Below are 24792 nucleotides of genomic sequence, written 5' to 3'. Positions count from 1 at the left end.
CTTGCCATGCTAACAATTAAAAATTAATAAAAAAAATGTCAATTAATAATTAGTAATAAAATATTTTTTATTATTTAAAAATATAATTTATACTTTTTATTAATTTACTTTTAATTAATACATTATAATTTATATAAATTTTACTTGAATGTTTTAATAATATTAAAGAATACTAATTAGATTAAAATTAAATTTAAGTAAATAAGTTTTATACAGTACATGAATCAGTTCAGAGTAAATTCATATACGCTAATATTTACTATACATTTATAATAATTTACATTACTATATCTATACATTACTATGCAGACTATATTAAATTATATAATATCATAGTCCTTTGACATTGTGTGTATAACAGAAATATTCCAAGCAGCATCCACAATTCCATTAGACAGACGATTCACTCTGCAATCGATTATTCAATCTAACGCAGCTCACCGCTGTGTCTGCTGTCGATTAGTATGCCTGTCTACGTCGAGATTCTCACTAACCAGCTAGCTAGCATCTTTTCTCCCATAGCCACCCTAATACAACCTCTCCATGCCCCGGTAACACAAGCGGTTTGATCGAGACACTCCAAAACGAGATGAATGTAACCTGCTCGGCGGTTCGGTTCGTTCTGTTGTCAGTTCAGGTCGGTTTATAGGAAACCAGCTCGGCCAAGCGGCTAGAAGCGCTTTCGATGACATTTCAGTGACAAACACAACAAAACAGGTCTGTTAAACATCGATATATTCACAGATTCAGTAATAGTTTGCTATACTAAGAACGTATTTGTGGTTGTGCACCTGTCAGAACTAAAATATGTCCAAAGAACTCAATGTTTATAGCGAATAAACGGTGGCTAACATTGTAGCCTCTGTTCAGTTTCCATATTTGGGCGGGCACGACAGTGAGTTATTGTTAGTTACACGATAAGATTTATCAAAGCTGTTTGTGTTCAGATTTTGTCTCATCTGGTTTGCTTTTGATTAAATGTGTATGTTGGTTTCGTTGGCATGTTGCTGATTTAAATGTCTTGTTTGTTTACACGGTTTCAGCACCTCCGATAGGGCTTCAATTGCCCACAGTAACATAAAATCTTATTGATCTGTGGTTAAATGTTAAGTATGATCGAAGTAAAGTCTACATTTTGGTTTAACGTTACGGCAAAGCACCCGGAGAATGTCCTTTTATAGATTTGATATTTAACTCTTGTGCGACCTTTGGCACATTTTTGTCTTTTATTTTATTTTTGTTTTTCTATCATTTGGCTGTGTTAATGCCAACAGCATACATTTTGACAAAGGTGTGTATTTTGGGGGGTTCCTATTATACATCTATAATACACTGTGTACACACAATAGTTACACTCAGGACCTTCAGGAAAAATTGTCCCCATTAAAACTGCAGTATTTGATCCCAGTGCCATTAAAGCATAAAATCATGAATTCTATTATATTATGCTTTCATTCCGGAGCCCTGGCTTCAAAATTTGTTTAATGTTTAATATTTTCCACCAGATGGCGCCATTTTTCTCATGTTTAGCCTATGGAGCAAGTACATACTTTTTTCCTATTTTCTGTTTGCTGTATTATAGAGCACTGCAGGCCAGTTGAATACATGATGCAGCTAAAATTGTGTGGGTGTGTTTTGTATGCGTGTATTGAGAAATTTGTGTGGATGTGTGTGTGTAAAAACACAACAGTGGCATTATGTAAACAAACTGGCATTTAAAGGGTTAAAATCCTGAAACTGAATGAATATTTGGTAGTTATGGTCAGGACTGATGTTGGTTAAAAAATCTAAGTCAGTGAAAGTGGAAAATAATATGAATATAAAATATATGGCAGTTTTTTGACGCAGGCATTTTTGTCCTCTAAGGTTTTTATTTTATTTTATTTTTATCTGACACTGCACAAAAAATAGTAATGCATCAAAATCAATGTTGTTGCTAATCACTGACATATCCCAGACTGATAATCCAAAAAAATTCCCCTTAGCATTTAGTACATGGAAAATAGTTCATTTTTTGTGTTTGTTGTTGTTGTTGTTGTTGTTGTTGTTTTTATCATAAAAAAACAGCAGTAGCATTATATAAACAAACTGGCATTTAAAGGGTTAAAATCCTGAAAATGACTAAATATTTGGTAGTTATGATCAGGACTGATGTTGGTTAAAAAAAATTAACTCATTAAAAGTGGAAAATAATATTAATATATAATATATATTTTTGACGCAGACATTTTTGTCCTCTAAAGACCTCTGAGTAACTTTTTAAATTGACGCACACGGGACGCACAAAAAAGATGGTGCCGTGATGGTGACTTGATTGTTTGGCCACAAATCAGGGGCCCAATTGAACCAAAACAGATCATTGTGTTACTGAATAGCTGTATTCAAGAGATATTTGTATTACATATGCTGCAGTTGAAGCGTTTTATTGCACGATCAGCCTGGACATGACCTGTCATTTAAACTACATGCATGTGTGTTGAAATGTGGTTAGAAAAACAGGGAATGTTGACTGAACTGTCTGTACAGGCTGTTCGTGATAGTCCTTTTGTGACAGTCCTACAACTAAAGTGCTCAAATTCAAATTATGTCATCATGTACTCATCTTCATGTTGTTCTAAACCTGTATGACTTTTTACTGTAGAACACAAAAGGAGACATCAGCCTCAGTCACCGTTCACTTTGATTGTAATGATGAAAGATCAATTAAAAGTGCATAAACTGAGACTAAAATACTGCCTAACATCTGCTTTTTGTCTTATTTCTTTCTTGCAGTCTGCATGGCCGGCTGCTGAGTCGGTGTTTGTGTAAGAGGAAGGCCAGCGGCCGGGCCACAAGAGCCCAAAAGTAAGAAATGGCCATGCAGAACAGGAACTCTGTGCTGATTCTGTCAGGTCGAGAGAGAGGAGCTCATGCGCTGGGCTCCCAGCGGCTCCTGCAGCAGCTGGTGGAGGACCGGACCCGCTGGATGAAATGGCAGAGCCAGGTAGAGTATCAACCACTATCTCTAATTGATCTCTCTGGCTTATAGTGTTGAGCGGACATTAATATACAGTCCAGCTAATATGATTTTTATTAACAGAGGGAAGGTAAAATGTGCTTTACTAATTATTATTTTTTATTTTATTTTTTTGTGAACCTGATGGATCTTTTCACATTTGTGGGTTTGATTATGGAAATAAACTATAGAACCGTAAAGTTCCGAAAACTATAGTGGTGAGTTGGAGACCACAGCAAAACCTTTTTTTAATTCCCATTTGCTCAAACAGTAAAAGAAAAAATCCACTATTATGTTTCATGACTTTCCAAAAGAGGAAAAATAGAGGGAGATGGATTATTGCAGTCCGAAGACTTACAACGGAAATGAATGGGGCACAGTTTCAAAAGTATAGCCACATGTGGCCAACGCGCTGGTTTGCATTTATAGTTCTGCATGGTGTATCTGTGTTGTTCTGCGAGTACACAGCTAAGTGATATTATATTGAGAGAATGCCTTTATTTCTGAAATAATTATGCATTTCATAAATTAACAAAAGCAATGCAATTCATTAAATTATTATAGCATACGTAGATACAGATTAAACATAAAAAATATTAGGCATTTACTGTATGCTTGCCCATCAAATTAATGAACAACTAGCCTACTCTCTTGACCAACACATAATGAGTGTCATTTTAAAGTTTAAAAGCTGGACTTTGCAATGTATAGTGACAATATAACCAACTCAAAACAGGTGCTTTTTAATTTGTTGACCAATTAAAAGTGTTCCATTTTCATAACTTATAAAATATGATTATTTACTCAAATTTACATTGCACAGATCAGAAAGTTCTCAAGTAAAATATAACAAATATTGTATCACTCACATAGCAAATATATATAGAGAGAGTAAAAGCCCAGAGTTAAAAGAAGCGCAGAGTTTATAAGTAGTGAACAGATCTGTCCTTTTGTTACATTTTCGCTTGTAACTTCATGAAACATAAACAGAATATAAAAACAGCAGATGTTCTTGATTAAAACAATACTCCCTAGTCCAGCTACCATGTGATACGATGCATAGATCTTAAAATAATCTCTGAGAAAATGCAATGCTACCTCAGATATCCCTTTTGTTATCCTGGGGTACAGTCTCTGGTTACAAAGCGGACCAATCACAGCTGTTGATGCCTGCGTCGATGCAAAGCGTTGTTACATTTTTGGAGAGGTGCACGTCAGACTACGGCGTAACCGCCATAGCTACGCGTAGCCTACGCCGTAGGTTCGAATCGACGCAGAAGTATAATTCGGCCTTAACTGCAATTCCAGTTTTGTTTTTTTGTTCTTTGTTTTTAAAACGAGGGATGAGTCAAATTATTTTTTGTGGTAATCAACATAAAAAATAATCAGGACATGCCACAAATGCTTTCAATTGAGCGTAACTTGTTTTGAATCTGGCACATTCCTTTAAAATTAGACAATCAGTTCTGTGTAAATAAATTGTGTTAAAGCTTTCAATTTCCAGAATGTAGCAAAGACCATGTCTGCAAGTAATATACACTAAAAGTAAAGGTTTGGACACACATCTTAGAATGATAGGAAATGAATCAAAACTATACAAAAACACACATGGAAGTATGGGTTCCTTATGTAATGACCAACAAAATGTTAAAGAGCACCTATTATGGTTTTTAAACGTGCCTGATTTTGTTTATAGGTCTCATACAATAGATTTACATGCATCCAATGTCAAAAAACACTTTAATTTACTCATAATATAAATTAAAGTATTACCTATTTTTCCCAGTGTCAAAAATGACTCCGTTCTAAAGGATTCATTCTAAACTCCTCCTTTCAGAGAGCCTACTCTGCTCTGATTGGTCAGATGACCCAGTCTGTTTTGATTGGTCTACCACTTAGTGTAGTGTTTGAGGGTGGGTCAAAGCTGTTCGTGAGCAGCCAGTGAAGACCAGAGGTGGTTACCAAATTACGTAGGTTAGTACAGGAAGTAAGTCTGGAATTACTGACGACTCATTTCAGGTGTTCAGAATCGGTTCTTTCTTTTAGGAGTCAATAACTCCATTTGTCATGCACTTTTTTACATTCACAAACAGCTATATAACACTACATTAAAGGAAATGTTTGAAAAACCATAATAGGTACTTTTTAAACCAATCAAAAATCTCTCATTATTATTATGATTTTTCCAAAATCTGCCTTTTCTACACTCCTGGGTTCAACTTTGGTGAAAATAAACTTGAATTCAAATTTGAAACATTTCTGAACAGGCACAGTTTATATTTGTCTACAAAACTAATAAAAAAAAAAAGCATTATGCTTTAGATCAAAAGCTTCTTAAGATCATAATATGTAAGGCTGTCTGTAACAATTAAGAAGGTAAGGAGGAAGCTGGGACCGGCTTGACAAACACATAGACATTTAATGACATTTCAGTGTGTAAAGAAACAAAAGCACGCACTGCTTTTCAGCCATCTACGTCAAATCATAAAACACACACAAGAACATGGACAAGCTTCGTGCATTTCTCTCCCTTCTGCCGCTATCTCTTCTCCTTAAATACTCCCGCCTCCCCTCACTGGAACACATGGCCGGTGTGGCGCGCATGTGGAAGTCATTCGCCAATTATCTTCCCAGACGCCGCTCGGCTCCGCCCTGCTCACCACACTGTCCAATTAAAATGAAAAATTCTAATATTTGTTGAATTTAAAATAAAACTGTACAATGAGCTATAATAAGCATTCAAATTTTAAACATGTGCTAAGCACTTATTATGAGTTACATTCTTGGGCTAAAACAGACCCAGTGTAACGAATAAAACAGATTGTGGATGTCTCAATGCGTTTAAAAGGTTGAATTTCCTTTTAAATTGACACAGCGTCTAAAAATATGCATTGTTACTGCACGAGACGCTAAAAAAACAGCGAGACACAACGCAGCAGTCAAAGACTTCCGTCTAGCGCACGCTTGCTTAGAAAAAGACGGAAGTGTTCGGCGTGAACGGCCCCCAGAGGTGGAAGTCTTTGGCGATTATGTCTTGACTATGTTTTTGCTTGCCCCTTTATGAGCGTCTCGCTGTATAAGCATTAGGTACACACATACAACTGTATTTTATGAAAAACCCTGTTGTATCGCTGATATTTTGAAGCTTGAGTCTGTGGAAGTACTATGGCACCGGTATAGGCTACTGTGCAACACTAAGTTAACAGAACCATCTATTGAAGCATTTCTGTTCTCGTTTTACATTTTTACTTAATATTTGAGAATATGAACTGGCTAAATCTTTTGACTTTATGCACATTTCTTTACAGCCAGATATGTTCTTTGGATTACACATTTGCTACAATACGGTGCTGATTGGTTTATATTGAATTGTTGCGTCCTTGTGGATGTAAAAGACAATGTCGATTAAAAAATTTTCCCCCCACTATCTGAAATAATGTCTCAAAAATTTTAATCTAATTTGAATTTAGTTTCTCAGCAATGTTGACAGCCCTAATGAGATGCTTAAATGAAGACAAGCGTATTCAAACTTTTGAGTTGTTGTATTTTTCTAATGTATTTTATATGTGTTGTTTCTACAGAAAGTTGAGCTACCTGATAATCCACGATCAACCTTCCTGTTGGCCTTCAGCCCAGATAGGTAAAGAATTATTTTGATTAAAAAAGAAACATAGGTATAAAAAATGTGAAAATTTGTGATGCTATTCATGTTTTTCTCTCTAACGTTGTATTTTTTTTTTTTTATAGGAATCTTGTAGCTTCAACACATGTCAACCATAACATCTACATCACAGATGTCAAAACAGGAAAGTGCCTGCACTCTCTGGTAGGCCACCGACGGACGCCTTGGTGTGTGACCTTTCACCCTACCATCCCTGGCCTGGTGGCCTCTGGTTGTCTTGATGGAGAAGTTCGCATTTGGGACCTACATGTGAGCATCAGTGCTGTTTCATGTTTTAGATATTCAAAAGATGTGCGGCCCTTCCCCTTAAGCAAACTCTCTTATCTTGAACGTTACTCTATGTTTGATTTCCAAGCCATAAAATGGCAGCCCAAGGTAATTCTTCCGGTTATGAATAATTTTATAAGTCTATTTAGCCACACACACACCAGAGGCCCTGCCATTGAAGTTTAAATTAATGTTGTGGATGTTTCTCTCATTCACAGGGTGGTAGTGAGAGCTGGTTTACGGAGAGTAATGTAGCCATCGCTTCTCTAGCGTTCCACCCCACGGCTCAACTCCTCCTCATCGCCACCAACAATGAACTACATTTCTGGGACTGGAGCAGACCAGAACCATTTGCTGTGGTCAAGACCGCCAGCGAGACTGAACGTGTCCGGTGGGGAAGCAGCCCTGTTTACGTCATGGCTTTATACATTCATTTGATTTGCTGTAGTGGTATTGAATATTCTTTTCCCATATTCTTTTAACTGTTGATCCTTGTTTTTTGGACCAGGTTGGTGAGGTTTGATCCTCTAGGTCATAATCTTTTGACTGCTATTGTGAACCCATCCAACCAGCAGGTGAGAAATGGCCTGTTCTCCATTATATCTGTATTGTGTTTCCTTTATACACTGATATACCCAGTTCACTGAAATATTGCCAAAATTTGAATTATATTTGAAAAATTATATTAAGAAACTCTTCAATAGACAATTCTATGTTAACTTAGTGTTGCACAGTAGCCTATACCGGTGCCATAGTACTACCACAGACACAGGCTTTATAATATCAACGGTACCACAGTGTTTTTCATGCAATACAGTTGTGTGTACGTACCTAACGCTGATGCAGTGTGATGCTGATAAGAGAGCACAACCGCCAAAGACCTCCACCTCTTCACCGTTCACTGCAAACGCGACCATCTTTTCCAGTGTAAGCATGCGCTAGATGGATGTCTTTGACGTTGCGTCGTGTCTCACTGTTTTTTCTTAAGAGTTTAGTGCATTAACTACACATCTTTTTAGAAGCTGTGTCAATTAAAAAGGAAATTCAACCTTTAAAATGCATCTCAAACACCCACGTTCTGTTTTAGCCCAAAAATGTAAGTCGTCATCAGTGCTTGGTACACATCCAAAATTCAAATGCTCATTTTAACATTCAAATGTTCATTTTTATCTTTAATAATGAGTTAAAAATCAAGGTTGATATTCATTTGTGGAAGTAAAAGGGCAAGTTTGAGCATGTGTGCTTTGTTATATTGCACATTTGGCAAATGTAGTAGGTCATGTGGGTATTCAGTGCATACAGAACATTTGGAAGCTGTGCACCACATACATACTACAGAAATAGTAAGAGTATTATTCTATTCCTAATACAGCCAAATATCATGTTTTTCAAAGTGTCTTGCTGATGTTTTTGTGTATGTGTGTTAAATAGAATGAAGATGATTCAGAGGTCCCTATGGACAGTATGGAAATGGCTTTGTTCCGCCAACGTTCTCTCTTGCGTTCCCCGCCTGTGCGTCGCACACCCATCCTGCACAATTTCCTCCACATCTTATCCTCCCGCTCATCTGGGGTGCAATCTGGCGATCAGTCCCGCCCAGCTTCAGAGCTGCGAGAGCCTCCCAGCGTGCCCCGGTTCCAGTACCCGGTGCGAGCGGATCCGGGAGACCGCTCTGCCTTACAGGGCTGCACACAGCACTTGGGTCTGGGCTGCCTGTGCAGTCGCTGCGCCACCTCACCTTCTGATTCTTCTCACCTTCTGCCTCAACCACAGACTCAGTCGGGCCCCTCTGCCTTTACGCCCGCCCCAAGTCAGACCCGCCCTTCCACGGACCGCCCCTCGGCTTTTAGCAGTGTGTTCATTGGGACGTCTGGAAACTCTACACATCAGGGTCTCCTTCCCCTTAGGACAATTGATCCCATGGGGTCACAAACACCAGGCCCTATTGAGGCTCCTGGGCGTCTCCCAGGTGCCGATTGGTCTGGAAGTCTGCTTAGTACAGGGCATGAACATGGCTTGGGTCCAATTGGAGGAGAATCAAGGGGTGTGGTGCCCCCTCCCAGAACCAGTTCCTCCTCTATGGATCTTCTCTTCTTACGTAGGTTCCCAGATGGTTCCTCATCGTCACCCATATACACATCTGCTACCGAGGGGCGGGGCCTTGTGCTGCCTGGCATGGAGCCCAACCGGGGTCGAGCCAACGATGGCACAAGCAGTGGGCACCACCCTTTCTATGACAACACTCAACGCAACAATCCCGCCTCCATACGGAATGTTCTGCAGTGCAACCTGAGCCGTTACTTCATGGAATACGAGCGTATGCAAGAATTAGAGCGACCTGGTGCCAGCCGAGAAGTGGCGGGCGGACCGGGACCCATGCAGGAGCTGCTCAGTAGTAGTATGGACACTGAACGCCCAGGACCTTCCCATCATAGCTCCACCTCCAACACTGGAAATGGAGGGACAGTCGCCGGGCCGTCTCAAAACCACCCCAATCGCTGTCGTTCATGTCACAACCTTCTTACCTTTAACCATGACACCCAGCGATGGGAGCGTTCTGGTCAAACGTCCTCATCGTCTGCCTCTCAAGAAAGGCCATCTTGGCCGCTTTCAGTGCCTCCTTTTGAGGACCCGGGTCAAGGTGCACGAGTGGAGGCCCAACCCCCTGAGATGAGGCCTATGGAGCTGGGTGAAGCCTCTTCTGATCTACAGGGGCAGCAGCCCATGGGTCTGGTGTATAATCAGGAGACGGGGCAGTGGGAAAGTGTGTACCGGCAGCCTACGGCCAGCGCTTCCTCTGAGGCAGCACAAGACGCCTTAAACCCAGAGGTGCCTGTTGATAATCCAGACGAGGACTCACTCAGGAGGTAGGAATATCTGTGTTTTTTTTAGTTGAAGCAAAGAAAACAAAGCAACCAGGTGATATCTAAATCTGGTTATAATGTCATCTTATTTGTTTGTAATCTTTTATTATGTCTCAGGAGGTTGTTGGAATCCTCACTGTTTCCTTTCTCTCGGTATGATATGTCGGGGTCCAGAGATCATCCGATATACCCAGACCCTGCCAGGTACCTGTTTCAAAGTTTCCAAATTGATACTCTTTACTTTCTTATTGTGTATGAGTTTCATTAAAGATGTCATGCCATGAAGAATAAAATTTTCCTTGATCTTTTGACATATAAGAGGTTATTGTACTATAAAAACATACTGTATGTTTCAGAATTCAAAACTTCCTCCGCACTGCAAAAAGAGCATTTTTTGAAATCAAGCTGCCAAAACAAATCGTTCTCTACTTTCTCCACATTGTGATGCCATCTGACTGCCTCCACAATAACACAGCAAGGCTTACTTTACCTTATCACTTTCGTAGCCCTTCCAGTAGTGCTGAGCAATGAGTTGGCAAGTAGAGAGAGCAGGTCAGTCAAGAGCAGAGAGCCAATCATAACAGTGGGCGTGTACTGTCAAGTCTTAAAGGAGAAGCAGCACTAAAACATAGCATTTCTGACAGAGGGTGGAAAATTATCATGTTTTACAAATATATAAATACTAATATTATAAGTGAACCTCAAGGAACATACTAAAATAATAAAAAAGGCATGTCATGATCCCTTTAAAACGTATCAACGTCTCTGAAACGACTTTTCAGCTATTGTCACCAAGGACACATGCTTAAATATGGGCTATGTGGGCTGGGAAAATAATATTATTAACCAATAGCCCATTTGGTTGGGCCTCCAAAATAATTGAATTTATAATGAGCTTCTGTGATATTTCATATTAAGCAATAAAAAATTGAGCACAGTCATTTGTTGGGAATGTTTCATCTCGTAGTTACGCATTTATAATAATTATTATATATATAGGTTAACCTCTCTTTTTCCTCAGACTGTCTCCAGCTGCATATTATGCCCAGAGGATGATCCAGTATCTGTCTCGGAGAGAAAGTATTCGACAGCGTTCCCTACAGAATCGCCTACGGACGCTCTCAAACTCTCAATCCGACAGCCAGTCTAACAACCCCATCTCCACGCCACCAGAGGCCAGTGATGGAGACTATGAGGACATTGAGTGAGTCTGATGATACTTATATCAGGGTTCGTACAAGGTGTTTGAAGTACTTCAATTTGGCTTTTTCAAATTTAAGTCCTGGAAAACCCTTGAAAAAAGCCATTTTTACCAAGAGGTGCTTAAGTTCTTGAATTATAGAAAATCGTAAAATACGTTGCTTAGATCATTTAATACATGTATTTATTTATTTTTGGAAAAACACGACAACAGACCACTAGACTGCCGCTGAAGCAGGCGGCGCATAGACGGCGCTGTCACGTGGCACCTGTTACTTTTGGCAGCGCTGTTCAGAATGAGCCAATCACAATTAATTGTTACTGGAGGATTAAAAATATATATTTTATAGAGACTGCTGTGATGGATTTAACAAGTATGAATCCTTGCAGCTATAAGTTTTAATTAAACATTTCTCTCCAGAGTGAAAAAATTAGATGAGAAGTAAAACATTCTGAGATTTGAATGCAGATCAATGGAGGATTCAGTTTTGTGAGCCATCTAGCGCCCCCTTGTGTATAGAAAGCTTTGTGTTTCACAAAATAGGTTATTTCTGACAGCATTTGGGTCAGTATCAAAATATGTTGACAAGCATGTCCCTTGACTTTTTTAGTCATGAAAAAGCATTCAAATAGCAATAAATAAATACATTAAAAGGTATCATTCCATAACCTAACCTTTAATGATTTGAAATTGTCAATTGCCTGAAAAAAATTCCCTTCATCTGGTACATCACTTCTATGATGTGTAAAGTTATTTATGTATTTATTTAGTATTTATTTTTAATAAAAGCATTAGTGCAAGGCCGAGCAAGTGTGCAAAAAAGCAAAACAAAATTATTAATAATAATTTAAAGAGTGTTTGTCCCTTGATTTCATGGCATTGGTGTTATCAATGTTAAAACCTTTTTTTTTTTTTTTTTTTTATGTTGTAAAACTTTTTTAAATACAAAAAGTTGTGAAAACTTTTTTTTTACGGTCAAAGTTCAGAGGCTGCTTAAATATGCATATAGTGATTTTTTTTTCCCAGCATGCTAAAAAGTTAATTCAAATTTTAACTAATAATTTCACACAAAAATATTTGGTGTTGTAACCTATTTAACTCTCATTAGTGTTAACTTAGTGTTACCTTGCTGCATTCGTGAAACAAAATTAAATAATAAAAGAAAGAACAACAGCCATGTTGTCCTTTATGTATAAAAATTAAGGTCAACATGTTATAAAATGTTTACCCTCAGCATTTATAGGCAACAACTGAACAGAATGGAAAATTTCAATATTTTGTAAGTTGGAAAGTCAACATTTTTTGAGAATGACCCATTTGCAGTTTGGGTCAGTTCCTCGCATAAATCTGTTTACTGATGCAGTTATTCACTTTTGCTGGAAAGGAGCATAGGAAGCACACTATAATTGCACATCAATTTCATCATGAATGAACCAAGAATTGCTACTGTGAGAATGTGTAGTTAAAGATGCTCATTGAGACATGTTGTACTTGTAATAAGTGGTGTTTTATAAAAATAAATAAACTGAATGAATAAAATATTTTTATTTAAAATTAACAAATAAAGAATTCGTTTTAATGACATCTTGAGCATAGTCCTTGAAAACAAATAAAAATGTGCTTAAAAAGTCCTTGAATTGAACTTTAAAGCCTTTGTATGAACCCTATCATATTCTCAGTGTGTAATTATTTTTAGTTTAATTGATAGTAGTTTGTTACTATTACTGTTACATGATTGTAATATTACTAGTGCGTTGTCTGTTAAATGGGTCTTTTTTACCGCTATAGTTCATTTTTAAAGTACAAACCAGAATCATATACAAGAACAGCATGAGCAAATTATCATTGTTAGGGATTTTCTGGACATACCAGTGTTTTTGTATTTTATATATAAACATTTTTTTTTCCTCTCAATCACAGGGAGCCAGGAGACAGGACAAGACACAGAATGCCACGCAACGCTCGAATGTCAGCCCCGTCTCTCGGGCGCTTTGTCCCACGGTCAGTGAAAGAATTTGTGACACTACAAGATTTAAAAAAGAATGAATGCATGCATTAATATAAACTCTTTCCCAACACTTTATGAATGTTATGCATATATATTTTTGTTTTGTTTATTTTTTTGTTTAAAGGAGGTTCCTGTTACCAGAGTATTTACCATATGCTGGACTCTTCCATGAAAGGGGTCAGTCAGGTCTGGCCACTCACTCCTCTATTAACAGAGTTTTAGCAGGTACATTGTGATGTTTTTTTTTTTGTATATATTGTTATTTTTTTTCCAGTCCCTGAAATTCATGTAACATAACTGTTTATACATTACTTAACTAGCCTAATTATGTTTGCAAACAAAAACAACTTTTTTCAAATAGTGATGGTGCTGTTTTATACATCAGTAATGTCCTGACTATACTGTGTGATCAGTTGAATGCCACTTTGGTGAATTAAAGTATCAGTTTCCTCCGAAACAGCTAAATCTGTAGACTATTCCAAACTTTTGGGCGCCAGTGTATATTCAGATGATGTTTGAGCTATGGAGCACAAGTCTCTTATAGGTCTACCCCAAATACTTTCCTACAGGTGCGTCTATAGGTGATGGTCAGTCGGCCGTTGCCAGTAACATTGCCAACACCACCTACAGGCTGCAGTGGTGGGATTTCACCAAGTTTGACCTTCCAGAGATCAGCAATGGTACATTCTTCCCAATAATTTGCACATATAATAATAGTTTGCGTAACTTGATCTAGATAGGTAGTTTGAAATCTCTTGAAAACTCTATGGCTTTTTTGACAGGAAGTTATCTTGGGAATCTTCAAAGGTTTACTGATGGACAGTCGTCATTTTACTACCATATTGAAATGTCCATTATAACACTAGAGCATGTTTGTTTTCTTCTCTTGTTCTGCTTCAGCCTCTGTGAATGTGCTGGTTCCTCACTGTAAGATCTACAACGATGCCAGTTGTGATATCTCAGCAGATGGGCAGCTGTTAGCTGTGTTCATTCCCAGCAGCCAGCGGGGTTTTGCTGATGAGGGCGTTCTGGCCGTCTATTCCCTTGCACCCCATAACCTGGGAGAGATGCTGTACACCAAGAGATTCGGTCAGTGTTAAACAGCAGTTTATATACTGTAGTTTCGGATACTTTTTCATATTTGGCCCTTCCTCTTGTTTAGAGTTTTGAAAAGAGTGACATTGTAATCAGAAATTCAGCTGAGAACATTTGGAAACCATTCAAATTAAATAAGTCTCAAATTTTGCTTTTTGTCTGTTTTTCAGGCCCGAATGCAATCTCAGTCAGTCTTTCCCCCATGGGCTGTTATGTGATGGTAGGACTGGCCTCTCGACGGATTCTGCTTCATCCCACCACTGACCACATGGTGGCGCAAGTGTTCCGTCTGCAGCAGCCACACGGAGGAGAGACCTCTATTAGAGTAAGAGCCTGAAAATGACACATTTATAATAAATGCAAACGTAAAAAGAAAAAAATTGTCATTTTTTTATATTTGCAATAATAAGGAAATATTGAGTTGTTTACTCATAACCCTTAACGAAAAATGATAATTCTGTCATTTACTAACCCTCATTTTTTTCAAACCCATATGACTTTCTTTTTTTCATGGAACACAAAGGAGATGCTCGACAGAATGATAGTCTGGGTCACACTGGGTTTGCTTTCTTTGCTAAAATGTTCATTTTTGAGTGAGCTATCCCTTTTAGAGATATTTAGAGTGACCATTCAGAGGACAATAGTGTGGTCTTCATCTTAAGTGTGTTACCTTTTTATTTGCTCTACTTTCATAAATGTTATTCCAAAGAGGACTCTGCTTTTAGATTTGTATTTTTGTTTTCCAACAGATGATGTTTAATGTGGTCTACCCCATGGCTCCAGACCAGAGGAGACACGTCAGTATTAACTCAGCTCGGTGGCTTCCAGAGCCAGGTATGGGGTTGGCCTACGGAACCAACAAAGGGGACCTGGTCATCTGCAGGCCAGTGTGAGTGACCAGTTTTTATCACACCCAGCTGACTATGTGGCATACATGTATGTCTGAGCACTGGTCAGAAATTTTAGATTAGTGGTTCTCAACTGGTTTTGCTTCAGGACCCAGATTTTACATTTTGTAAAATCATAGTAAATGTAACAGTACCAACATAGTATAAAATCTGTATTTAATACTTTAAATACATAACCTGTATTTAAGGTAGCTGGGTCACATTTTCTGTTATCTTGCATAGTTTTGTTAATGGTTTTCAAGTATAAGGGCATGTGTTAAGTGATATTATTTTTGTTGTTGATGCCAACAACAAAAGATACGGGAAGTTTTCTCTCCCCCCCTTTTAAAATTTGATGAGCCTGTTTATTTATATGAACCCATTATATTTATTGTTCGGTTTATTTCCAAATATCAAACAGAACATATATTACACTGGAGGAAAACTTTGTCCATAATTTGTCCATTAGTCTTGGAAGTCCAGACTTCGAAGCCCTTTATGCACTTGCTCTTACTGTACATTTACAGAGCAATGCCATATAAGCACAGGTAAGACCATGGATGGCTATTGATGGATAAAAGAAATTATCGTATTTGTTATGAAAAAATAGTACCTTTATTTTGGAGCATAGCATAATGTTGCTCTTTTCCTCCTCAATAACTGTGAACTCTTTACTCTCGTATATATGCGGATCGGTCAGTAAGCTTTCTCCACAGCAACGTATTTTCCCCATGAAGCTTGTGTAAATTACAAACATGGTATCTGAGGAAGGCTTTGCTATTTTATTCCCAGTTGCTTTGCTTTATTTCCAGATATTCCAGAGTTGTTGATGTGTTTGTAACCTTAACTTTCTATCGTGACCTGCAGCGGAATTGTGCTGCAAGTGGGGTTTCGCTCTTACGTAACACTCTGGGATACACCCCTATGTATGAGCGCATTTACACAAACGTAATGGACAGTTGATATTTTACATTGGTATGTTTAAATGGATATACAGCTCTGGAAAAATTATCAGTTTCTCTGGATTTACTATTTATAGGTATGTGTTTGAGTAAAATGAACATTTTTGTTTTATTCTATAAACTACTGACAACATTTCTCCCAAATTCCAAATAAAAATATTGTCATTTAGAGCATTTATCTGAAGAAAATGACAACTGGTCAAAAAAACAAAAAAGATGCTGTGTTTTCAGATCTCGAATAATACCAAGAAAACAAGTTCATATTAATTTTTATACAACACAATACTAATGTTTTAACTTAGGAAGAGTTCAGAAATCAATATTTGGTGGAATAACCCTGATTTCCAATGCGTCATGCGTCTTGGCATGCTCTCTACCAGTCTTTCACATTGCTGTTGGGTGACTTTATGCCACTCATGGCGCAAACATTCAAGCAGCTCAGCACTGTGTGATTGCTTGTGGCCATCCATCTTCTCCTTGATCACATTCCAGAGGTTTTCAATGGGGTTCATGTCTGGAGATTGGGCTGGCCATGACAGGGTCTTGATCCGGTGGTCCTCCATCCACACCTTGATTGACCTGGCTGTGTGGCATGGAGAATTGTCCTGCTGGAAAAAACAATCCTCAGAGTTGGGGAACATTGTCAGAGCAGAAGGAAGTAAGTTTTCTTCCAGGATAACCTTGTATGTGGCTTGATTCATGCGTCCTTCACAAAGACAAATCTGCCTGATTCCAGCCTTGCTGAAGCACCCTCAGATCATCACCGATCCTCCACCAAATTTCACAGTGGGTGCGAGACACTGTGGTTTGTAGGCCTCGCCAGGTCTCCGTCTAACCATGAGACGACCAGGTGTTGGGCAAAGCTGAAATTTGGAATCATAAGAGAAGTTGACCATACTCCAGTCCTCTACGGTCCAATCCTTATGGTCTTTTGCAAACCTCAGCCTGGCTCTTCTTTGTTTCTCATTGATGAAGGGCTTTTCCTAGCTTTGCATGACTTCAGCTCTGTCCCTAGGAGCCTGTTTCGAACCGTCCTCACCGTGCACTTCACCCCAGCTGCTGTTTGCCATTCTTTTTGTAGGCCATCCTACGGTTGTTGAGTGACATTTGAATGATTTGGTGGTCATAACGGTCATTGGAGAGTCGTTTTTACCCTCTGCCGGTCTGTAGCTTTGTTGTCCTCAATGTCTGCTTCTTGACCTTGTTCTTATGAACCGCCGTCTTTGAAATTTTAAGGATGGAAGCAATCTGACGCTCACTGTATCCCTCTGCCAGTAAAGCCAGAATTTAAACCTTCTTTTCCTCACTGAAAACTTTTCAATTCTTTTGGCATGGTCAATAGTAAAATTTTAGTCCAATTACTTTTGAGGTACTACTTGCACTGTTTTTGCCATCCAGCTGGTCCTATTGCAAGAGGATATTGATGACCACAGCAGTGGTTTTTATACTATTCCTCATTAAATAAGATTTGGTTCAGGTGATCAACTAATCAGTACCTCATTAAGTAGAATGAGGTGTGCTTGTGCTGGAATTCAACAGACACTGGAATGGAATGGCTGCCATACATATTGAGATTCTGATTTAAGAAAAATTTGGGGTCTCTTAATTTTTTTTCCAGAGCTGTAGTTTGTAGTGAATGTGCTTTTCCCACTATACTCCCAAAAATGTTGAATTCTTTCCCCTTTGTTGACTTGTTGTTGGGCTCCATCCTAGGATGTTTGTTATCCGGTCTTTTCACACGCATGCACGCTACTCAAAAACCTGTTAGAATGCTGCTTATGCATTTACATGGACACTTTAAGCTGCATTCTCCAGGAGAAACCTGGGTGTGTTAAACGCTTTCTTTGAATCCCTTAAACGGCGTAAGGTAATTGGCATTCTTGTTACATCTTGTTGATGACGTTTCAGAATTCCGCTTACTGCAAAAACAAATAATACGTTTTCTTAAGTGCATGTAAATGTGGTCAGTGCTGTTTAGCATGTCTGGGCTACTGTTTGAGATGATTGACTTCCTCCCAACCGCTTAAAACTAGGAAATTCTGTCGATAATCTAATGGGTGGCATCAGTTTTGTGGTCTGCGCTGCAAGAGATGAGAAGCATATTTAGTGCATATAAAGCGCTGAATGCGAGATAATAATTGTAAAAAAATTAATGAAGGGAGAACCATGGCATTGTTCTTTCCCTGCTGTCCCTATCCAAACCAGACCTGCGACCCACCATGCTTTTTTTACAGCATGCAGATTAGTGGTTGACTGATATTGGCATCAGAAAAATGTAAGAGACCTGATTACTTGTAGTTACTTAAAAAAAAAAAAAAAACATGAGTTACTGCGTTTTGCCTTTTAATGGCTGTACAGTAGCTATAGAAATTGCTGATAAAATCAAACTCTGATTAATGACGTGATAAAAGCCGCATTTTTACAACCAGTTATTTTCATAAACGTGTGACAAAGCTTGTCAATATTGACTCGGTGAGTTTAACATTTCAGAGAATTGACTCATTATCGGTTTGTCATTTGGTCATCTTTCATAATTTAACTGACAAATGATTTCCTAATGATAGATAAGTGACTTTTCATATATGTTGGGTATATAAAGTCTTCTGATAAACTACCTTGTTACTTGAAGCCGTGGACAGGCCCTTTCATTAGATTACCGTCTTCATTAGTGGCAGGAAACTCGGGTGTTCCATTGGAAAGACGCAGAGAAATAGTTTTTTAATGAGGTTACAGGCCATATTACCTCTGCATTTGGAGGCTTTTGCAGCTTATTGCTTTCGAGGAATTCACCCCCAAACTGATTGATTTATAATAAGATCACAGCCCACATGGACAGATGCAATATGTCGCAATAATCAGATGCTTCTTTGGAATTTCATATTTACTTTTTAATGCATGTTCTTGGTCTTATTGTGTACATATCATCAGTGCATGTTATGCCAAAGAAAAAAAAAGTTTGTTTTCGCAATCTTTCATTGGAATGTATAAACTTGTTCCGCCTCTGAAACGACTTTCCTTTTCGGATGACGTCACCAAGGCAGAACGGGGTAATGGTTAATTCCAAGCAATAGATAAATAGCTATGTAGACACTGTTCTAGGCTACTTAAATAGGTAATGCAGCCTTTCTTAAATCTTGCCAATTGTTAATGCAATAATGTAATGCCTTTTAACGTTAATATAATGTAAAGGTTTTACAATATGCCAATTAACGTCTTAAGTTTAACGTCAAAAGTGGGTGCCGGCTGTGTGTCAGGAGGGGAGTAGTCCTCTGCAGTCTACTGCAAATTCACGTTCAGGTATAGCGCAATATTAGTACTACTTTTCATGATCCAATCTATTACTTCCCTACAGTTTTATTCTCATTGAATATTCTGTTTCATTCGGAAACACATCTCATTACAAAGGCCACGTCCACACTTATACATTTTCTTTTGAAAATGCATCTTTTTCTCTACGTTTTGGCCTTCCGCCACACTGAGACGGTGTTTTTGACAACAAAAACGGAGCTTTTGCGAAAACGCTCTCCCAAGTGGATAAATTTGAAAACACTGTCTTCACGTTGTAGTGTGGAAGGAATACGTGTCTCTTGTCATGCAACGCAGTCATGTGATCCATTCAACACAAAACAATGAAGATGGCGGCACATGTTGTAGCGGTATTGTTGTGCCTGCTATTCACTTTAATAGCATTGTTAAAGATAAATATTACTTTTTTCAACCTTCACTTTGCATTCCTTCAAAAGCAGTGGAAATTATACTCTGAATTGCTGTCTGGTGACAGAACACGAGGACAATTGCGTTTCATACCGTACATGGAACAGTGATTTTTCGCATGCGCAGTAAAGGGGTTTTAAGTGTTTTCGTACGTTTCAGTGTGTAACTCTTGGAAAACATTTGAAAATGGCAGTGTGGACAGAGAGCGTTTCGAAAACAAAAAAGCACTGTTTTTAAATTTATCTTGGTTAATGTGGATTTGGTTGTATAATGGTTTGAGAATATTGTTTCATGCTAACTTCAAAAAACACGATCAAAGATTATTTATGCAATAGTTAGGTAAATAACTCCCTTGGATGTATAAACAATACAGTGAAGTCTAAAATGTCTTTTTGTTCACAGTGATTTCCGCAGTGATGGAGACAGTCAGTTGGATCTGAGCTCGGATTCTTTGTTTACCGTCAACAGCAGCAGCCGAACTCGTGGAGTGGAACGCCCAGGGTCTGAAATGAACTCAATCTGAATTCCATTTTTGATTCATAACAGTTTTTCATAACAAACTTTTAGTTTAGAATTATATTATTATTCGAGCATCCAAAATGATTCTAATCTGCTTTGATTTCTTATAGGACGAGCAGGTCTGGCTGGCGATTCGACCGAGACATGGGCCTCATGAACGCTATTGGCTTGCAGCCACGTCAGCCCGCACCTTCTGTGACCTCACAGGGGACGCAGACACCAGTGTTGCGACTGCAGAATGCGGAGACACAGACGGAGAGAGAACTTCCTACAACCAGCACCTACCAGCACACACACACATCCAGACACAGTAAGACACACACTTTCCAAACTCATAACATGCATATAAATGCTTACATTTGCATAAATGGAAAATTTACTTTTATCCAAAGTGACCTAGTGGGTGAATCTCATGAAAACATGGCCAGGTCACATTTCACCCCCAAATCAAAAGGGGAAAATGATCAATTATATTTTATTTATATAATATATATAAAACTATAAATGTAATTATATTTTTAGAATATTTTTTTGCATTTTTATTTTTTTATAAAGTTAAAAAACATTTCTTTTTTCTTTCTTTTGATTTTGTGGTGAAATATGACCAGTTTCATCTATAACTCTCCCGTTCATTTCTCTGTAACTGAGTCTACGTTAAGTAATATTGATTATATTCACTCAGAGCTGTAAAATGTGTTACTTTTTCAGTGGTTCAGACAGCAAGCACCAGCACGGAAAGACATACACATCCAGAGATGACACATACACTGGTTCAGACATCGGTTTCAGAGGGATCACTGAACCGTACCGGCTTACCCACCACATATCATGGTAACTGCTCTTTCTCACTCTGTTTCTCTCATGTGAGACAGGTAATGGAGTGAAATTGATTGAAGTAACCTATCTGAGATCTGTGTTTCGTCCTACTGAGGGCTTTAGACAGTTATTACCATATCAAATGCTTTATTACCTGATGTTAGCCTGTCTAATTTAATCTGCACCCTAGTTCTTTCTGTGTAATGGGCTCCTATGAGCACACACACAGAGTTAATAGTTAACTTGCTAAGGCGTTATTGTTTGTTGTTATCGCTATCATTGAAAAGTAGGGTACAATTAATCAAATTAAAATCACAACATTACCTTGTGTGATTACTAAAACTAAACACTCCACACTGTGATTTAATTAAATGTATTCTGCACGTACAGACTTCAAGGTGAAGGGGCGGAAACTTTGTCAGTAATCTATTGCACTGTGTTTTGAGCAGCCTTAGTGCAGCTCGCAATATGGTGACTAGTCACTATCTCAGAAAAGTCTTTTTTCTGAAAGGGGTTTTTGCATTAATAAAGCTAGACGCATTGCAAAGTATAGAGCAGATTGCAGGTGTCTTGAGACACTTTTTTAAAATTTCAAGTTGTTTTAACTTGACGCAGCATTTAAAAAGTGGCCAGAAAGAACGCAAGACGTGGCGCAATGTTCAAAGACGTACGTCTTGAGTGTGTTTACATAGAAAAACAACTATAGCCCAAAACAGACACACAAACTCGTTCTGTGTGAACGACCTCTTACGGTTGCTGGCCTTCACTTTCAGTGTGCTCTAGATTTACATTCGCATAATTCGAAGTTGCTATTTCTCAAATTTCAACACGTTTATGAATCCTGTTTCCTTTGCCCAGGAGAGGAAGTTTTGTCTCTGAAGTTCTTCTATAACAACACAATATAAAAAATGGCTTTCTTGCGTAAGAGGCTGAATGAACAGAAAGATGCGGCGCATCATTTAAAGATTAATAGCGTGAATTGACACAAAAGCACGTTCTGTGTGAATGGCCCCTTACAGTTCTTGCGTAAACGAATAAAAGCACAAACGGATGTAAAAAAGAGTTGTGTGAATGGCCCTTTACAATTTGTTGCGTAAACTTTTAATAGCACAAACAGATGCACAAACACATTCTGTTTAACCTTGTGCAACCCCGCGTACACATGGTGTGGATGTTGTATTTTGGCTTTGCTATGTGCAACGCATTATTTAAATTAATTTATATCGACTGATCTCAGTTCAGGAGACTCTGTGCTGCAAGTAAAGGGTTAAACTTTCGAGTCATGTGATAACATGGCGCTGACCACAGCAGAGTTTGTCTTTGGGAGAAATGCCAACAAAACTACATCTGGTATGAAACCTAATTAAGTTTTTACATTGAAACCTGTTTGAGTCTAAAGATTAGAGTCTCTAGTTTCATCCGATTTTCCATTTTTTAAATTTGAGTGATTTAGCACCAAACGCCACGCTGCTAAACATTATGTACACCAGTATGTACTGTAGTGCATTTTTTTCTTAGAAATCCTATACTTAGCGCATTATCACATTGAGAATCAACATGTTCATCCAAAAGCTGAAAAGTTTGCTTTCAGAGGCTTTATATGGAGTTAGGATGAAAATAAGGTGCATTTCGAACTGTTCTGAGACCAGTGCAGACAGACAGCACACTGAAGGTTAAGTCATTCACTAAATAGGGAGCATCCTGTAGCTCTCTATGCAGCTAAGTGCATTCAATCCAAACTTCCTATAAAAAGTTCAGTTTCAGGCTGCAGATGATGTTTGGAACACTCAGCGTGTTCGGGAGGTTAAATGATCCCTTATAGTTCCTTGCGTAAACTATTAATACCACAAATGGATACATAACACGTTACGCGTGAATGGCCTCCTACAGTTCCTTGCGTAAATTATTAATAGCTCAAACAGACGCAAAAGCACATTTTGTATGAATGGCCCCTTACAGTTGCTTGCGTAAACTGCTTATAGTGCAAACAGATGCAAAAGCATGTTCTGTGTGAATGGCCCCATACGGTTCCTTGCATTCGCTGTCAATGTGCTCTAGGTTCACATTCGCGTAATTTCAAATTTTCCATTTCTTAAATATCAACACGTTTATGACTACTGTTTCCTTTGCTGTTATCCTATCTGAGAATCTCACTGTCTTCCTTCCTGGTTACTTTTAGGGGAGTCAGCAGCCGAGCCCGGCCCAGGAGAGGACGCGCTGTCTCGGATCCGCCGCCTAATGGCAGAGGGCGGAATGACGGCCGTGGTCCAACGAGAACGCAGCACTACTATGGCCTCTATGGGTGGCTTTGGGAACAATATCGTGGTCAGCCATCGGATTCACCGTGGCTCCCAAACCTCAGTGAGGACAACTCAGGCTGGAAACCCGACCACAGAACCACCTTCTGGACTCGGTAGTTCAACTGCCTCCCTTTTTCACACTGAGCCCTTGGTAGACTCATTGGAAGCTCCCGGTCGGTCGGGATCTAGCAGTCTCCGACTTCCGTCACAGTTTACTGCTCATTCGGAAGTCACAGGGGCGTCGCCTATGGTTGAGGCGGACTTATTTGGGGATCTTCAAAATGATGACCATCAACATCACCCATCCCCTAGCAGTTTGAGCATGTCTAACCATAGCAACAACAACAACACTGAACATAACTACAGTGATAGCAGAGGCAGAGATTACCCCGATGACCTGTATGGCAGATAGTCGTCCATCTGTTTGTCGTAGAGACAGATGTCTCGCAGGTAAAAAACTTGTCTGCATGGTGCAGGGGCATTTCGTGGTGTATTTGCAGTGGATGATTTGTTACAGTGATGGAACTGAACTTCTGAGGCAAAGCCACTGAACACTGCCTCTGTTCTGACTCCTCCCACCTTGGCCTTATTTGGGAAAGAATGAGTGCCACGTTTTTCATGGCGTCTCCTTGGAGATTACAGCCTTATCCTTTGTCAAAAACAGCTAGACTCTTGCTTTGAGGAAGCATCATTATTGCACTTGCTAGTTGCACTTAAGTTATAATTTTTCTTCCTTACAAGGTTGAGTCGGACTTTTCATCATTCCACATGAGAAACGGCGTCATACTTGAATTTTTCCCGTACTGTGTTACAGCATTACACAGTCGCAGTTAAACCACCCTTTCGAGCTCCAGAAACATGATCAGCCAATCAAAGTGCCAGTTGAGGCTGGGGGCGTGTCCCTACTGATTTCTTGTGTGAACTAGAGCTCATGGAATCTAATGTTTTCTTCTGGACATTTCGGTTTGAGAAACATGGTTTAACATTACGAACTCTTCACAAGTTAACACTAACTCTTTGCAACTCTCTTAACATCATGTAATGGTTTTCTTAACCAGATCAAAGAATACGCTCAATGTGATTGTTTTTTTGTTTTCGATAATGTGACTTCCAGTGCTTGAGTCATGCGGTTGATCAACGTCTAGAAAAGTTCTCAGATTGATAAGACTCGTGTGTGTGTGTGTGTGTGTGTGTGTGTGTGTGTGTGTGTGTGTGTGTGTGTGTGTGTGTGTGTGTGTGTGTCGTTCCCCCTTAAACTTCCAAACTGAGAATTTTATGATGGTTTTATTTGAATTTATTTATCTGTGGTTTGAAAAATACAGTTTTGGAAGCATGTCGTCTCTACTTGTCCATTGGGTTAAAAAAGCAGTTTAAGAAGCTTCACAATGGTTCGTATCTCTCATATATGAACGTGTGTCCAATTCTACAGCTTTTATATGGAGAGCGGAGCTTATGCTAATTAGCTAGTAGGCTGCAGAACGC

General features: G+C 38.8%; 1 protein-coding gene across 1 annotated transcript; it reads left to right on the top strand.

The window, feature by feature from the left end:
* Nucleotides 1-481: 481 nt before the first annotated feature.
* On the top strand, nt 482-24538 carry ambra1b (autophagy/beclin-1 regulator 1b). The gene is made up of 19 exons (XM_051690015.1): nt 482-717; nt 2773-2983; nt 6577-6635; nt 6743-6926; nt 7163-7335; nt 7453-7519; nt 8376-9811; nt 9926-10012; nt 10830-11012; nt 12930-13010; nt 13142-13242; nt 13587-13697; nt 13918-14106; nt 14283-14437; nt 14862-15001; nt 20078-20176; nt 20305-20504; nt 20903-21025; nt 23190-24538. The coding sequence occupies exons 2-19, from the start codon at nt 2852-2854 to the stop codon at nt 23720-23722; spliced, it is 4053 nt and encodes a 1350-aa protein (XP_051545975.1). The 5' UTR covers nt 482-717; nt 2773-2851; the 3' UTR covers nt 23723-24538.
* The last annotated feature ends 254 nt before the right edge of the window (nt 24539-24792 follow it).

This window comes from Myxocyprinus asiaticus, chromosome 46, assembly GCF_019703515.2.
Source record: "Myxocyprinus asiaticus isolate MX2 ecotype Aquarium Trade chromosome 46, UBuf_Myxa_2, whole genome shotgun sequence".
In the NCBI taxonomy this organism is placed as follows: Eukaryota; Metazoa; Chordata; class Actinopteri; order Cypriniformes; family Catostomidae; genus Myxocyprinus; species Myxocyprinus asiaticus.
The sequence above is the reverse complement of the archived record's forward strand: the minus strand, read 5'-3'. Positions and strand labels throughout refer to the sequence as shown.